This window comes from Phaseolus vulgaris, chromosome 1 (genome assembly GCF_000499845.2).
Source record: "Phaseolus vulgaris cultivar G19833 chromosome 1, P. vulgaris v2.0, whole genome shotgun sequence".
NCBI lineage: Eukaryota > Viridiplantae > Streptophyta > Magnoliopsida > Fabales > Fabaceae > Phaseolus > Phaseolus vulgaris.
In genome coordinates this window covers 42,710,755-42,724,919 of record NC_023759.2, presented here as the reverse complement: position 1 = coordinate 42,724,919, position 14,165 = coordinate 42,710,755, and the positions used below count along the sequence as shown (strand labels likewise).

General features: G+C 30.0%; 1 protein-coding gene and 1 long non-coding RNA gene across 2 annotated transcripts; both read right to left on the bottom strand.

Annotated features, from left to right (window-relative positions):
- Positions 1–2,008: 2,008 nt before the first annotated feature.
- On the bottom strand, positions 2,009–3,528 carry LOC137814382 (uncharacterized). The gene is made up of 3 exons (XR_011081639.1): positions 3,286–3,528; positions 2,651–2,922; positions 2,009–2,572 (listed from the first exon to the last, which is right to left on the bottom strand). It is a non-coding gene; the product is annotated as an uncharacterized lncRNA (long non-coding RNA).
- Positions 3,529–4,258: 730 nt separating this feature from the next.
- Positions 4,259–7,180, bottom strand: LOC137814381 (WAT1-related protein At2g37460-like). Its single transcript, XM_068617088.1, has 7 exons — positions 6,805–7,180; positions 6,660–6,722; positions 6,450–6,566; positions 5,670–5,910; positions 5,402–5,563; positions 4,814–4,965; positions 4,259–4,727 (listed from the first exon to the last, which is right to left on the bottom strand). The coding sequence occupies exons 1-7, from the start codon at positions 6,999–7,001 to the stop codon at positions 4,511–4,513; spliced, it is 1,149 nt and encodes a 382-aa protein (XP_068473189.1). The 5' UTR covers positions 7,002–7,180; the 3' UTR covers positions 4,259–4,510.
- Between the last annotated feature and the right edge of the window lie 6,985 nt (positions 7,181–14,165).

Sequence of the window (14,165 nt, the reverse complement as noted above, 5' to 3'; positions counted from 1 at the left end):
GAAGGTAATTTCTTAGTTTCTTATGAGTTTCTTTACAACTATTACTCTCAACTCTATGTCTCCACTTAAAGAACTTAATAGTGACATTAGAGTCTAGTTCGTCTTTGTATTTAATATGGACAAATATTTGGACAAATATGATAGGTGGAAAATCTTAAGTTTAAAATCTTTTTGTATCAAAAGTCTTTCATTTTAGAAAATTGTATTCACCAGTAATACAAAGAAAGTGTCACCATTAAGAGAGTCTGACCTAAAGAAGTCTCAGCGTGAATATTGCATGGTTAGAAGAAAGAAAGTGTTAAAGAACATGTATGCAGGGAATTACTCTAGCAAGCTGAGAATCACTAACTTCATGAAGATTGAAAACACCGTTTTCTTCAACCTCACTATCCTGTGAAAAGTATTCTGGAATTACTTCAATAAAATGTTCATACAATTAATCACAGACAAACAAAAGGAAAAGAGAAACATACTTCTCCAAGAACACCGCAAAAGGGGCCAGACAACGAAGACAAAAGCATGACGATCACTAAAAAAAATCACTTTTAGCAACCATCAAATTCGGTCGCTAAAAACACTATAATCGGTCGCTAAATATATATATACAACCGAAACAGTCATCAAATAAAGATGAAAGCGAAAAACATAGTCGCAAAGCTTTTAGCGACCGAATTATGAAGTGGTCGCTAATTTGCAATCGAAATTTTGGTGGCTAAATCGGTCGCAGAAAATTCAATCACCAAAATTCGAAAATCAAATTAGCAACTAAAATTTCGGTGAAAAAATCACTCGCAAAAAAGTTGGTCACCAAAATTCAAAACTGAAATTAGCGACCAAACTTTTATAAAAAAACGGTGAATATAAATCAATAGCTGAAATATAAGGAGATAACGACCACCATTTTCGGCTGCTAATTTGATGACTAAATGGAGATCCCTATAACGACTGATTTCATCACCACGTCTTAGATGTAATAAGTCATTCCTGAGCAAACTATGCCCTGCATGAGAATATTTTGTAAATTTATTCAAGATAAAATACTCAAAAATTAATTATTAAATTTCATAGTTTATGCATGAAGGTAGTGTGGAGACAGTTATAAATTTTATTTTAAAGCTAATCTGTCACCGTTATAACTTTTATTTTAAAGCTAATCTGTCACCGTGTCAGCAGTAAATATATGGTTTATGGATGATAATGTTGATCCAGTGAACCTCTATAGAACAAGAAATTCCTGAGTTGCCCTAAACTAGTGATTCTCAATTAATGATCACAATAATTTTTTTTATAGAAAATTCAAGACCTTTAAATGCATGCCATGCAAACATTTCTTGGGACCATAAGCACTTGGTGGTTCTCAATTACTTAATTATGATGCTTCCTTTAGGCATAATGACTTTGAAACTTACTTAGGTTAGGCTTTGGATGCCATGGTTTGTTTTAGTGACATTCTTGAATTTTTTTCTGAAACTCAGCGATAGATGTTTATTTTCTTATGTTTGATCAAGAGGTGGAGGCTTTGTTTACTGTAAAAGTAAATAACCTACATTGTAGACAACAACCAATAATTTTGTATCCAATTGCAGAGACTGTAGAAACTAATTGAAGGAAATAACAGAAGGCAAAAAGTTATAAAAACGGATTGAACATAATTGCACGAAATTGCAAAACTATTAAACTACTACATTCATTTTGATTTACTTTAATAATATATACAATAAAATTACAATTACTGGAAGTTATAAAATAGGAATACTAACAATCCTGTAAGCTAACCACAAATGCAATAACAGTAAATAATTTAAGACTAATAAAATATGAATTAATAACCAATAGAGACCAAGCTGAAAAATTATTCCTTTCCATAACCATTGCCACTATCAATAAGCATATCCACGCTATTAGGGAGAGAGGCTTCAATGGTAATACCCTAGAGCAAGAGATGAAATTGTATTAGTGACCCCATGAAATCATAAGAAAAATGTGATTGGAATTTATATGTTCACACCTCCGCACGCACTTTCGTTCGTCTCCGTGCACCTTCATTCCCACCTTCGTTTGCACCTCCACACGCACCTTTGTTCACCTTAGTTCGCACCCGCAACTTCCTCCTCCTACTCCAACCATAATAGTGTTCGTTCAAGTACCCAGTTTTTCAAGCAGGGTTGATGGTTTATGTGGGGATGGAAATGGCTCTGATGGAGCTCAAAACTGTCTCACTTTTATTGCTTTGGGAGTTCCACATCCAATTGGTGAAACCATCTTGTGGAAACCCTTGTTTCTCTCCTGGACTGATACATTCATTTTAATTTACTTCAATAATATATAAAATTAAAATTACTAGAAGTTATAAAATAGGAATACTAACAGCTCTGTAAACTGACCACTAATACCATACTAACATGGTAAATAATTTAAGACTAATAAAATATGAATTAATAACCAACAGAGACCAAGCTGAAAAAAATTTCCTTTCCATAACTGTTGCCACTATGCCACCTTCAACCATTCCCAATAAGCATATCCATGCTATTAGGGAGAGCTCAACAGGGTAGGCTTCAATGGTAATACCCTAGAGCAAGAGATGAAACTGTATTAGTGACCCCATGATATCATAAGAAAAATGTGATTGGGATTTATCCGTTCACACCTCTGCACGCACTTTCTTTCGTCTCTGTGCGCCTCCGTTCCCACCTTCGTTTGCACCTCCACACGCACCTCTGTTCGCACCGCAGCTTCGTCCTCCTACTCCAACCATAATAGTGTCTGTTCAAGTACCCAGTTTTTCAAGCAGGGTTGATGGTTTGTGTGGGGATGGAAATGACTCTGATGGAGCTCAAAATCGCCTCACTTTCATTGCTTTGGAAGTTCCACATCCAGTTGGTGGAACCATCTTGTGGAAACCCTTGTTTCTCTCCTGGACTGATACATTCATTTTAATTTACTTCAATAATATATATAATAAAATTACAATTACTGGAAGCTATAAAATAAGAATACTAACAGCCCTGTAAACTGACCACTAATACTATACTAACACGGTAAATAATTTAAGACTAATAAAATATGAATTAATAACCAACAGAGACCAAGCTGAAAAATTATTTCTTTCCATAACCATTGCCACTATGCCACCTTCAACCGTTCCCAATAAGCATTCCATGATGTTAGGGAGAGCTCAGCAGGGTAGGCTTCAATGGTAATACCCCAGAGCAAGAGATGAAACTGTATTAGTGACCCCATGGAATCATAAGAAAAACGTGATTGGAATTTATCCGAGCGCACCTCTGTTCGTCTCCGTGTGCCTCCATTCACACCTGCAGCTTCATCCTCCTCCTCCAATAATAATAGTGTCCGTTCAAGTACCCGGTTTTTCATGCAGGGTTGATGGTTTGTGTGGGGAAGGAAATGGCTCTGATGGAGCTCAAAACTGTCTCACTTTCATTGCTTCGAAAGTTCCACATCAAGGTTGTGGAACCATATTGTGGAAACCCTCGTTTCTCTCACGGATTAACTGTCACCTTATTGCTGATAAAAAAAAAAAAAAAACTGTCACCTTTAGTTTTGGCCTTCTTGTCAAGGTTTGTGAGATAGGTGGAAAATCTTAAAGTTTAAAATCTTTTTGTATCAAAAGTCTTTTATTTGAGAAAATTGTTTGCACGATAATAAAAAGAAAGTGTCACCATTAAGAGACTCTGGCCTAAAAAAGTCTCAGAGTTGATAAAGATGACTAAAATGAGAAACATATAAAAAGAAAAACTCACATATAAATTCATTTTCTTAAGGTTTTTGGTCAAAGTGACGTCCTAATCTCTTATTAATCACGATTTATAGTGTTAAATGTGCTTAATCTCTTCATTTGAAGAACATAAGAAGACATTCATTGAGTTAAGGTTGAGAGTTCTATTTTCTATTTGACTTGTTTTTTTTAAATGATCTTGACCAACCCTGTTTTATAGTATTATTATTTATTGTTAATATTTTTATATTATTATTTTTTATTATTATTATTCGTCATTCCTTATGCAGAAAAATGATCTTCACCAACCCTGTTTTATAATATTATATATGCCTGTTTTATAGTATTATACATGCCTGTTGAGCCATTTACTATTTTTTGGGTGGAAATGAAAATGAAATTTCTTTATATTTGATTCACTTTATAATTGATAATTGGATGGTGTCATTTCAAGTGAGTTGGTTGGAATAAATCTCCAGCCTCTGAAATTTGTAGCTATTCTGAATTACTAATTAATACTTGATATGGAGCTCTGCATCAATATAATTAGTATTCGAAGTTGTACAGTCTTTTGTTGGGATTTTCTTGCCTTATTAAAACATGCCTTTTGACATACCATAGTGTGATATATATTAAAAACCTCTGCTATTACCAGATAATATTTGAAGGATGAAATAACTAGTAACGAATATAGCTGCTGTTGTCAAATAGGCGTTTGGATGGTGAAATATCCCAGATTGCTGAAATTTAGATTGAATTTGTTAGGTTTCCTCATACTTGTTCATCTCTTGCTATGTTTCCTGTGCCTAAGTTACTGAGAGTGATGACCTCGAAATTAGAATGTTCTTCTTTGCCGTTGCTCTTTTCTACTGTTTGCTTGGCTGAAAATATATCCTCTTCAGTAATCGCACTTGATGACCCGTAGTCTTTGCTTTTACCCCACACCACAAGATACAGCCCTAAAATAATTACAATAGCTCCAACCGCCCTGTAAAATTTTTCAGATTTACTTAGTTCAATTTTCTTAAAACTTTTTACTTAGTTTTCTGGGCATGTGATTTGGTTTCCTATTACCTTCCAAGGTACATTTGTTCTGCCAGAAAGAAGGAGCCCATGATAGCCACAATGACCATGCAAAGAGGGTTGAAAGTTGTTACAAACACCGGGCCTCTATCTTTCATCACCACGCCTTGGATGTAATAAGCCATTCCTGAGCAAACTATGCCCTGCATGAGAATATTTTGTAAATTTATAAAATAGTCAAATATTAATTAATAAATTTCATACTTTATGCATGAAGGTAGTGGAGACATTTATAAATTCTATGGTTTATGGATGACAATGCTGATCCAGTGAACCTCCTAGGGACAAGAAATTCCTGAGTGGTTCTAGACCAGTGATTCTCAATTAATGATCACAGTAATTTTTTTATAGGAAATTCAAGACCTTTAATGCATGCCATGACATTTATTGGGTCCATGAGCACTTGGTGATTCTCAGCTACTTAATATGATGATTCCTTTATGCCTAATGACTTTGGATGCCATGGTTTGTTTTAGTGACTTTCTTGAATTCTTTTCTTAAACTCCGCGGTAGATGTTTATTTTCTTATGTTTGATCAAGAGGTGGAGGCTGTGTTTACTGTAAAAGTAAATAACCTACACTGTAGACAGCAGCCAGCAATTTTGTATCCCATTGCAGAGACCAAGCTGAAAAATTATTCCTTTCCATAACAAGTGCCACTATGCCACCTTCAACCGTTCCCAATAAGCATATCCATGCTGTTAGAGAGAGCTCAGCAGGGTAGGCTTCAATGGTAATAGCCTAGAACAAGAGATGAAACTGTATTAGTGACCCCAGAAAATCACAAGAAAAATGTGATTAGGATTTATTCTTTTATCAATTGCGATAGATGATTATGACAACTCACTTGGAGAATCATGAAACAAGCGCAACTAAAGCAGCCAATTGTGATCATCACTGATCCCTTTATTGCATGTTGAAGATTTACCCCACCATTTTGCAGGTTGTTTGTATTGTTGCCGTGTGTTCCAAAAAGATCAAGTATTGGGCCCTTTAGCAGTGTCATGATCATGGCACCTGCAACAGTAGCTAAAGTTCCCACCACCTTTGCTTGACTGCGTATACTTTTTAATTTTATCTTCTCAAGCCTGTGACAGTTTCAAATAGCTTTCATGAGAATGACATATAGAGTTTGCTTCATGTAACATATTTTTGAGTTTTACAGAAAAATATTTAAGTGGATCCAAATGCATCCAGTTACTGACTTAACATGAGTTGCATATTTCAATGTTAATTGGGCTATTATAATTTTCTTTTTCTAGCAAACTAAACAAGTTAATGCACTAAAAAGAAAAAGATAATCAAGCAACTACAAAAACATTGAGAATCTTTTATTCGCATGAGTGGTGTACACCTATTTTATACTCTCCATCAGTCTAGTGGAATGCTATATATATTTCAATTTGTATTTTTTAATGATAAAAGTCTTGTTACACTTTTTATAGTTTATTTTTCTCTTCATTCTTTCAACCATGATATTCATCTTTCTTCTCTTTCCAGCTTTCTTATTATTATAAGAAGTTATTATACAACCTTGTTGTGCTAATATTACTTATGTTTTTAATAAAAATTTGATGATGTGTTTTTAGACATAAACCTGAATTATTGAAGGGCATGAGAATGTTACCTAAGAATCCAAGCCATGAGAAAGGTAATGGCAGGGAGCACATTGTACATGGAAACAGCAAAGGTTGCTGTGGTGTACTTCATTCCCAAAAAATATAAATTTTGGTCAATAACTGGCCTGCCATAAGAAAGTAATAACGAAAGTTAAGTGCGTGAATATTGCATGGTTAGAAGAAAGAAAGTGTCAAAAAGCATGCATGCAGGGAATTACTCTAGCAAGCTGAGAATCACTAGCTTCATGAAGATTGAAAACGTCATCTTCGGCCTCACTTTCCTGTGAAAAGTATTGTGGCATTACTTCAGTAACATGTTCATACAATTAATCGCAGACACACAAAAGGAAGAGAGAAACATACTTCTCCAAGAACACCGCAAAAGGGGCCATGACAACAAAGGCAAAAACATGACGGTACACGACAAACACATAGTTACTCATTCCCTTGTTGAGGGCAGCTTTGGATAGAACATCCATACCAGCATATCCAAACTGTAAGAAAACTACACCTATGAATGGCTTCAGTCTGTTAAAGAGTTTTTGTGGAAAACAAGCCATCTTGTTTCAGCTTGGGACTAGCCTATTTCTTGAGGGTCAAGAATAAGATAGCACACCGCTGCACCACAAATGGCTTGTGTTTATATAGTGGGGTGGGGTGTACATGTATAGTATACATTATATTTATACACACAGATGGAGCTTTGCTATTTCACGTAACTAAGTGGGAGAGTCACAGTAATCAACGTACTTGATCCTCAAATTGTTTAAAATGTCGGTGTCTGCTTTCAATTATTACTATCTTTTGCATAGTTGGAATGTTACTCATCATGGAGTACCTTTTATAATAATATCGTTCACTTGTTTCTTCTTTATTTGCTTCTTTCGTGATTCGTTGATTTTACATGATTTTTACTTATAAACTATGATTAAACTATGATTATGAAATAGATTTTTCTCTAGACAGATTTTCTCTGTACTTTGTAAGAAGATGAGGAAGAAAAGTAAGATGATTTCAAATGAGGTGCTTGTTTACTTTTAAAGAATGATTTGTATCCATGATGGAGCTGATCTTGATTATGTGACAGCACCAAATGGTCGTAAAATCCCGATTTTCTGCAAAATTCAGCAGATGTGTACTTTCGTTCCTCTTGGAGTTAATGGAAGAGGATGAAATAATCTAAAGTTGTGGATAAAAAGGGTTGTGAATTATTCAGATGCATTATTGAATATAAACCAATGAGTCAATAGTCGAGAGCGACGTATGAAGCATGATTAGCACAAGCATAATAGCCATATCCTCGGTTATTAGTTTTGCTTTCTTCTGTAATGCGTTAAAGGTTTGGTGACTTTGGTCTTAGGTCAAGACTTCAAAGAATGGAAAGCACTGAAGTCCACTTTGTAGCTGCTAGCTTTAAGCCTTTTTATGCACGGTTGTTTCTTTGTGCTTTTAATATGTACAGCCACTCGCATCACAATTTGAATACTCCACCTCCTTTCTTGCACCCACTCAAAGATTATTTTATATAAAAGTAGAACTTTTTCCCTCACTTATTGGTCAAATTTTTTACAGTTTTTCTTTCACCATTACAAAATGCTTCAACTTCATTCTTTATCTCTCTATATGCATCATATCCAACATTATGAAACTTAAGACTCCCCATAAATTCGATGAAGTTTTGTAAACTCCACTTCTAAATTTGTCTCGTAAATTTATAAAGAGTTTATTTCATATCAAAAAAATATTTTAATAACATAATTAATTAACATAGTTAAAAAGTAAATAAGTACATAAAACTAAAATAACTGAGATATGCACTGCAGTGATCTTTCTGATTAAAAAGAAATCCCTAATTAAAAAAAATCTCAATAGATATGGTCCTTCCGTCGTCCATTGTAGGAGTCATGTATACTTGAAACTGTATTCTGGAAGTTTGTAAGAAATACGTAAAGGTTTTTGGATCACTATGGTCCATAAGGGATGGCACAATAACATGAAACAGGATCTATTTTTATAATGAAGGATGATAGTTTATGGCATTTGGTTTGATAAGGGTGCTGAATTCCATGACACAATGATTATAAAATTTACACCTTATTTGAAAAACATAGCTTTAGTGGAAAGTGCGAAAAAGAAGACAAATAGAAGATGAAAAGGAGAAGAGAAAATGAGAAGAATTTGTATGTGAATTATTATTTTTACACTCATCTATTTATTCTTAGTTATTATTTTTAATTTTTTTATTATTATTTTTATATTATTTTATAGAGTTGGCAAGACTCAAACTCAAGTATTGACCAAAGAAGTTTTAACCACTATACCAAACAAGTTTGTTTGTCATATTATGATTTTTATTATACTTATTATTATTATTATTATCATTTATATCATTATTATTATTATTATCATTTATATCATTATTATTATTATTAAAATTATTATTATTATTACAATTATTAAAAATATTTAATCTTAATCCATATGTAAAAATTTGTATGTAATGCTCACTTTACATACAGATCCAAATTCGTATGTAAAAATCTGTATGTAATGTTCACTTTATTACATACGGATCCAAATTTGTATGTAACGTCACTTTACATATGGATTCAAATCCGTATGTAATCCTCAATTTACATACGGATGTGAATCCGTATGTAATAATCGGTATGTAAATAGCAAATATCTTGTAATGAATTCCAATTTTCCTAATTTTTCCAATTGACTCATACACATCTTTTACTTTACTTTATTTAAATTTCTTGTAAATACAAACAAAATTTCTAACAAACTTTTACATATTGTTTTCTATTTAGTGAATATTATACATGAGAATTCAATTGTTCCTTTTGAGTTCAGTTCTTAGAAATAAATTTATTACTTCTGACACGATACACTTGTTATAAAATAGTCATCACTTGTTTATGAATAAAAGACACATTTCATTCCTTTAATCCAAGAATGGTAATAGATTCGTTTAATTGAGGAGTGACAAGAACCATAATTGGAGTCTCACCTAGATACAAATACAAAGGACTTGAGAGGCTTAGGGTTTTGTGATGAACCCACAACACTGATGTCCATGACAAGAAAAAAGAGAAGAGCAAAGGAGTAGTAGGTGCCCCCAAGAACCATGAAACAAAGAAAAAAATATTAAGTAATAAAAAATTAGATCATGTTTTATCCACTCATATATTATATTGAGAAAAAATGAAAAACATAACTTCTGTAGGAAGCGCAAAAAAGAAGATAAAGTGAAGATAAAACGAAGAAGAGAAAATGAAAATAACTTGTATGTGAATTATTATTTTTACACAAACCTAAGAAAGAAAAAAAACCCTATATAAAAGGAAACAAACATACACTAACAATCCAACAGAAAAGGCCTCAACTAACAAGACCTTAAAAAATCTCTAAGAAACATAAGACTTTGCATCATGCACACCAATGATGATAAACTTAAAGATTTCGCCATACACTACAAGAGTGACAAATACAAGACTTCCAACAATGATAAACACACTACAATAAAATTATTGAATAAACTAATTTTAAAAACAAAAAATAATTAGTTACTATATTAAATAAATTAAATATTATTTTAGATATTAAAAAATATTTATATTTAAAATAATTTCTGTTATTAATAAAAAAATATAAATTAATTTTTAAATTGATATCTAATTAGTTATCGGTTGTAGTTGCCAAACTAAATCATATATCAAAATTCAGCATTAAATATTCAAATAAAATTATGTTAAATATATTAATTAACATAATCAATAGTGATATTTAAGATGAGAAGAGAAGAGTAATAAGTGTTATGTGTGTTGATTACTAAAAACATTTGCATGCAGCATTTAAAACATGAGAATAAATAAAAATATATTAGAAAGCATGGTAATGTAGAGGTGGAGATGATAAGATTGGGACATGGGTGATTCCTTGATGGTCAACAGTCAACGGAAATTGGAATCTTACTCAACGTGGGTCCCTTTCCACATTTGTTTCCCCAAATACTAATCAAATAGTAACGGAATAAACTCCTGTTTTCTATGGCCCAATTTTATTTCCTCTTTAATCTTTTTAAATCCTCACTTTATTCTTTAACTTTACAAATATGTCATTCACCTTAATCCTTTTTAGTACTCCCACACAATTTTAAAACCAACTAAACAAAACTTAACTAAGATCATGTTTCATATAGGGAATTAAATACATATAAAAAAATGCGTCAAAACATATAAAAATTAAATACAAGTTCAAAGTAATTCATATAAGAAAAACAGATAAGAGACGAAAAAAATAAATGAGAAATAATATAATCGATCCCATTTTGTTTTCTATTTATCTTTTTTTCTCTAATTTTTCTCCAACCAAATAAATAAGACATGTTTTCCTTTATAATATTAGTGACATAGGCAACATTTTTGTAGAGTCCGATATTAGAATGCTGACAATTTTTAATTTTAATTATTAGATAAAGAAGGAGGATTCGAAATAAATAAATAAATAAACTATAATATTATACCTTTGGTTCTTTCTAATAGGAATTTTGACTTTATGGTGTCTTTTCTATTGATTTTAAGGAACAAAACACAAATGATTGAAAAAGCATTAGTGTTAATTGAAGGGTAATGAAAAACAGCATTACTTAGATTCAAAACTTACGTGTTTTCAATTGAAATAAAGAAGAAAGGACAAAGAAAAGAAAAAAGAAAGTATGTTTGGTCTTTCTTTTAATATTAAATGTGATGAAAAAATAGTCTTGACCGAAAGCACGATCTGATTCCTATGAATTTCGCATCCCAAACAGATACAATTTCTTCCTTTTGGTTTTAGTGCTGGTTGGTTCATTCCAAATTTTGAACTCAAAATTAAACTTTAGGTCATTAATACTTCTCTAAATTCTGCACGTAAGTTTATTACTTTATCCTATTTATGCAGACTGCAGAAACAAAGTTATATGATCCATATGGTAAACAATTTTGATAATCTGAATTACGAACATAAATGGTGTTCAGTATTACATGTAGAAACACTATTTTAGATCATTATCAAAAAATTATTAAATAAAAATTAATTTTAAAGATAAAAATAAGTAATTATTATATTAATTAAATTAGATATTATTTTAAATATTAAAAAATTATTGATATCATAATTAGTTTTTATTATTATAAAAAATTAAATTTAGTATCTAATTAACTATTAATATTTTAATTATCAATTTATTTTTTAAATTTTTATTTTCTTTTTTCTTGCTTTTAAGTATTTGTACATACAATAGGAAACTATTTTTCATTTTCGTTTTTTGTCCAAATTTTAAAAAATAGGGAATGAATTAAAAATCAAGTGACAATTTGGAAATTAAAACTAAAAAAGTAATGTTTTTTTCTCAAAGTAAACGAATCATTAATGTCCAATATGCTTCAAAAAAATTGTTTCTTCAAAGAAAAAAACTTTAAAACAAAAATTAAAAATGAGGCTTTAGATCCCAGTTCTGCCATAGTAGCTATAGTTTAAGTTAAAATAAATATGATTTTTTTACTCAACACATTTTAATCAATAAATTATAAAAAATTATTATTATTTTCCATTTTTTAAATTTAAATTATTTTTAAGAAGATATTGTAACAAAATATTATATTATTATTTTAAACTACATTTTTTACACTTGAGCCGATAAAAAATACATTTGTTTACACTTAAATACAAATATTGTGAAATATATATACCAATGATAACTTAAATTTTATGGTATATTTTTTTATCTATAAATAAGAGATATTTTAGAAATATTCAAACCTTTTTACTAAAAAAAATAGGTTATACATAACCTCCAAATGTCAAAATAATCTATGTCTATAGATACCTCATAAATCCGTTCAAGAAATATTTGAGTTGATTTGATATATATGACATCGATTATCCTCAAATCAACTCCAAATTTGCTTGTAGAACACATATTACAATACTTTTGGTCATGTAATATTTTGTATTTTTTTAAATGGTAAATTTTGTGTGTTTGTCAACATGTAATTGTAAATAAATTCAATTAGTTATATACTAGATTGCAAAATTTAAAAAAAAAAATCAATATATTGTTCTAGGCTAATAAATACCAAAATTCTACTTAAATATCAACATTTAATTAATTACATCAAAATTTTACTTAATTTCATATGTAAACTAACTATGACTAGTAATGAAAACTAAATTAACTATTGTCTTAATAACACAATATTCTAAACAGAACAAATACTAATTTATAATAAGTAAACAAATATCTTACTCATTTATGTTAAACTTCTTCAAATGTGTCTATATTCATTGGTTCGTTATTGACAAAAAAGTTGTAATAAAAAATAAATATTAGTTCTTTTATAATTGCATAAATGAAACCAAAATATGAATTTTTTACAAAGTATTTTAAATAGTTTATTACCAATTTCCAATAATTAACAATAACAACTCGAGTTATGATCCATATCCATGATGTAATAATCATTCTGAAAGCTTCATTATTTCCTATTGCATTAATATAATAAATTTGGTTTAATTAATTTATGAAAAAATAATAAGAATTATTATAATAGTTTCTATAATAAACTATAGAAATGTAATTGAATCTTTCTAAATTATCCTAACATTCTATTTAAGATTCTTGTCATTATTATTTCCTTTTGTTCTTAAAGAAAAAATAAATATGGACAATTCAAAATTAAAGATAATAATCAATATTTATATCAAATCACGCATTCTGAAATCTAATCCCAATACCATATCACAAATAAAATATCAAACTACAAAAAAAGAGCAAATAAGACATACACACATATTTCGTTCAAATTTAATTAAAGAAATTCAAACTTCTAATAAAACCAAATAAATATATAACTAAACTTAACATATAACTAATATTAACATTTTATCCTTGCAAATCATCTTTGGACTACATAATCTAATATTAATTTTAATCTTAATATTAACATTATTATAATCTTATTTATAATGTTATCTTGATCTTAATTCTAACCTTATTTAGAATTTTAATAAAAAAAATAATTAAAATATTGAGTAAATTATTGAGATGTTGGTGTGCTAAGAACTCCCAAAATGGAGTATGGTGGTGTCACACCAAACTCGTTGCAACTTACTTGACAATTGTCATGAAACAATGGTGGGTTTGGCGGCAGAAAGAAAGCTTTGGAGTAAGAAAATAGTCATGCTAGCTAGTAAGGACTGCAAACAAAATGAAGACAAGTGATGTGTGGAAGCGTCGAAAACAAAGTGAGGTACCCAAAGTTGTTCATACCAATCAGTGCAACATCTGAATTAAAAAAATATCACATCATTTTTCTGTTCTAAACTATCGATGTTATATGATCAACAGTGTACATTTTACATCACTTAACATAATAATTAGTATTATATAAAAAAATATTAAATACAAAATAATTTTAGAGTTCAAAATAATTAGTTACTAAATTAGAGATATTTTATAAATTAAAAAAATTATTTGTATTTAATGTAGTTTTCATTTTTAATAAAAAAAATTGATATAGTTATCTTATTGATCTCTATATTTAGGTCAATATTAAATTTACTACATTAGTTTTTTAAAAAAAATCAATTTGGTCCCAAGTTTTTTAAAAAGTATGAAATTTGGTTCCTTACGGTATATTGACATGAACGACATTAAGTGGTGATGTACAATGTGA

Excerpts from the sequence above, each read along its gene's own strand:
- LOC137814381 (XM_068617088.1), bottom strand. The coding sequence starts at position 7,001 with ATGGCTTGTTTTCCACAAAAACTCTTTAACAGACTGAAGCCATTCATA. Across the intron at positions 6,567-6,659 it reads GTGATTCTCAGCTTGCTAGA|GCCAGTTATTGACCAAAATT; the intron begins GTAATTCCCTGC and ends TTCTTATGGCAG. Across the intron at positions 4,728-4,813 it reads GAACAAATGTACCTTGGAAG|GGCGGTTGGAGCTATTGTAA; the intron begins GTAATAGGAAAC and ends AAAATTTTACAG.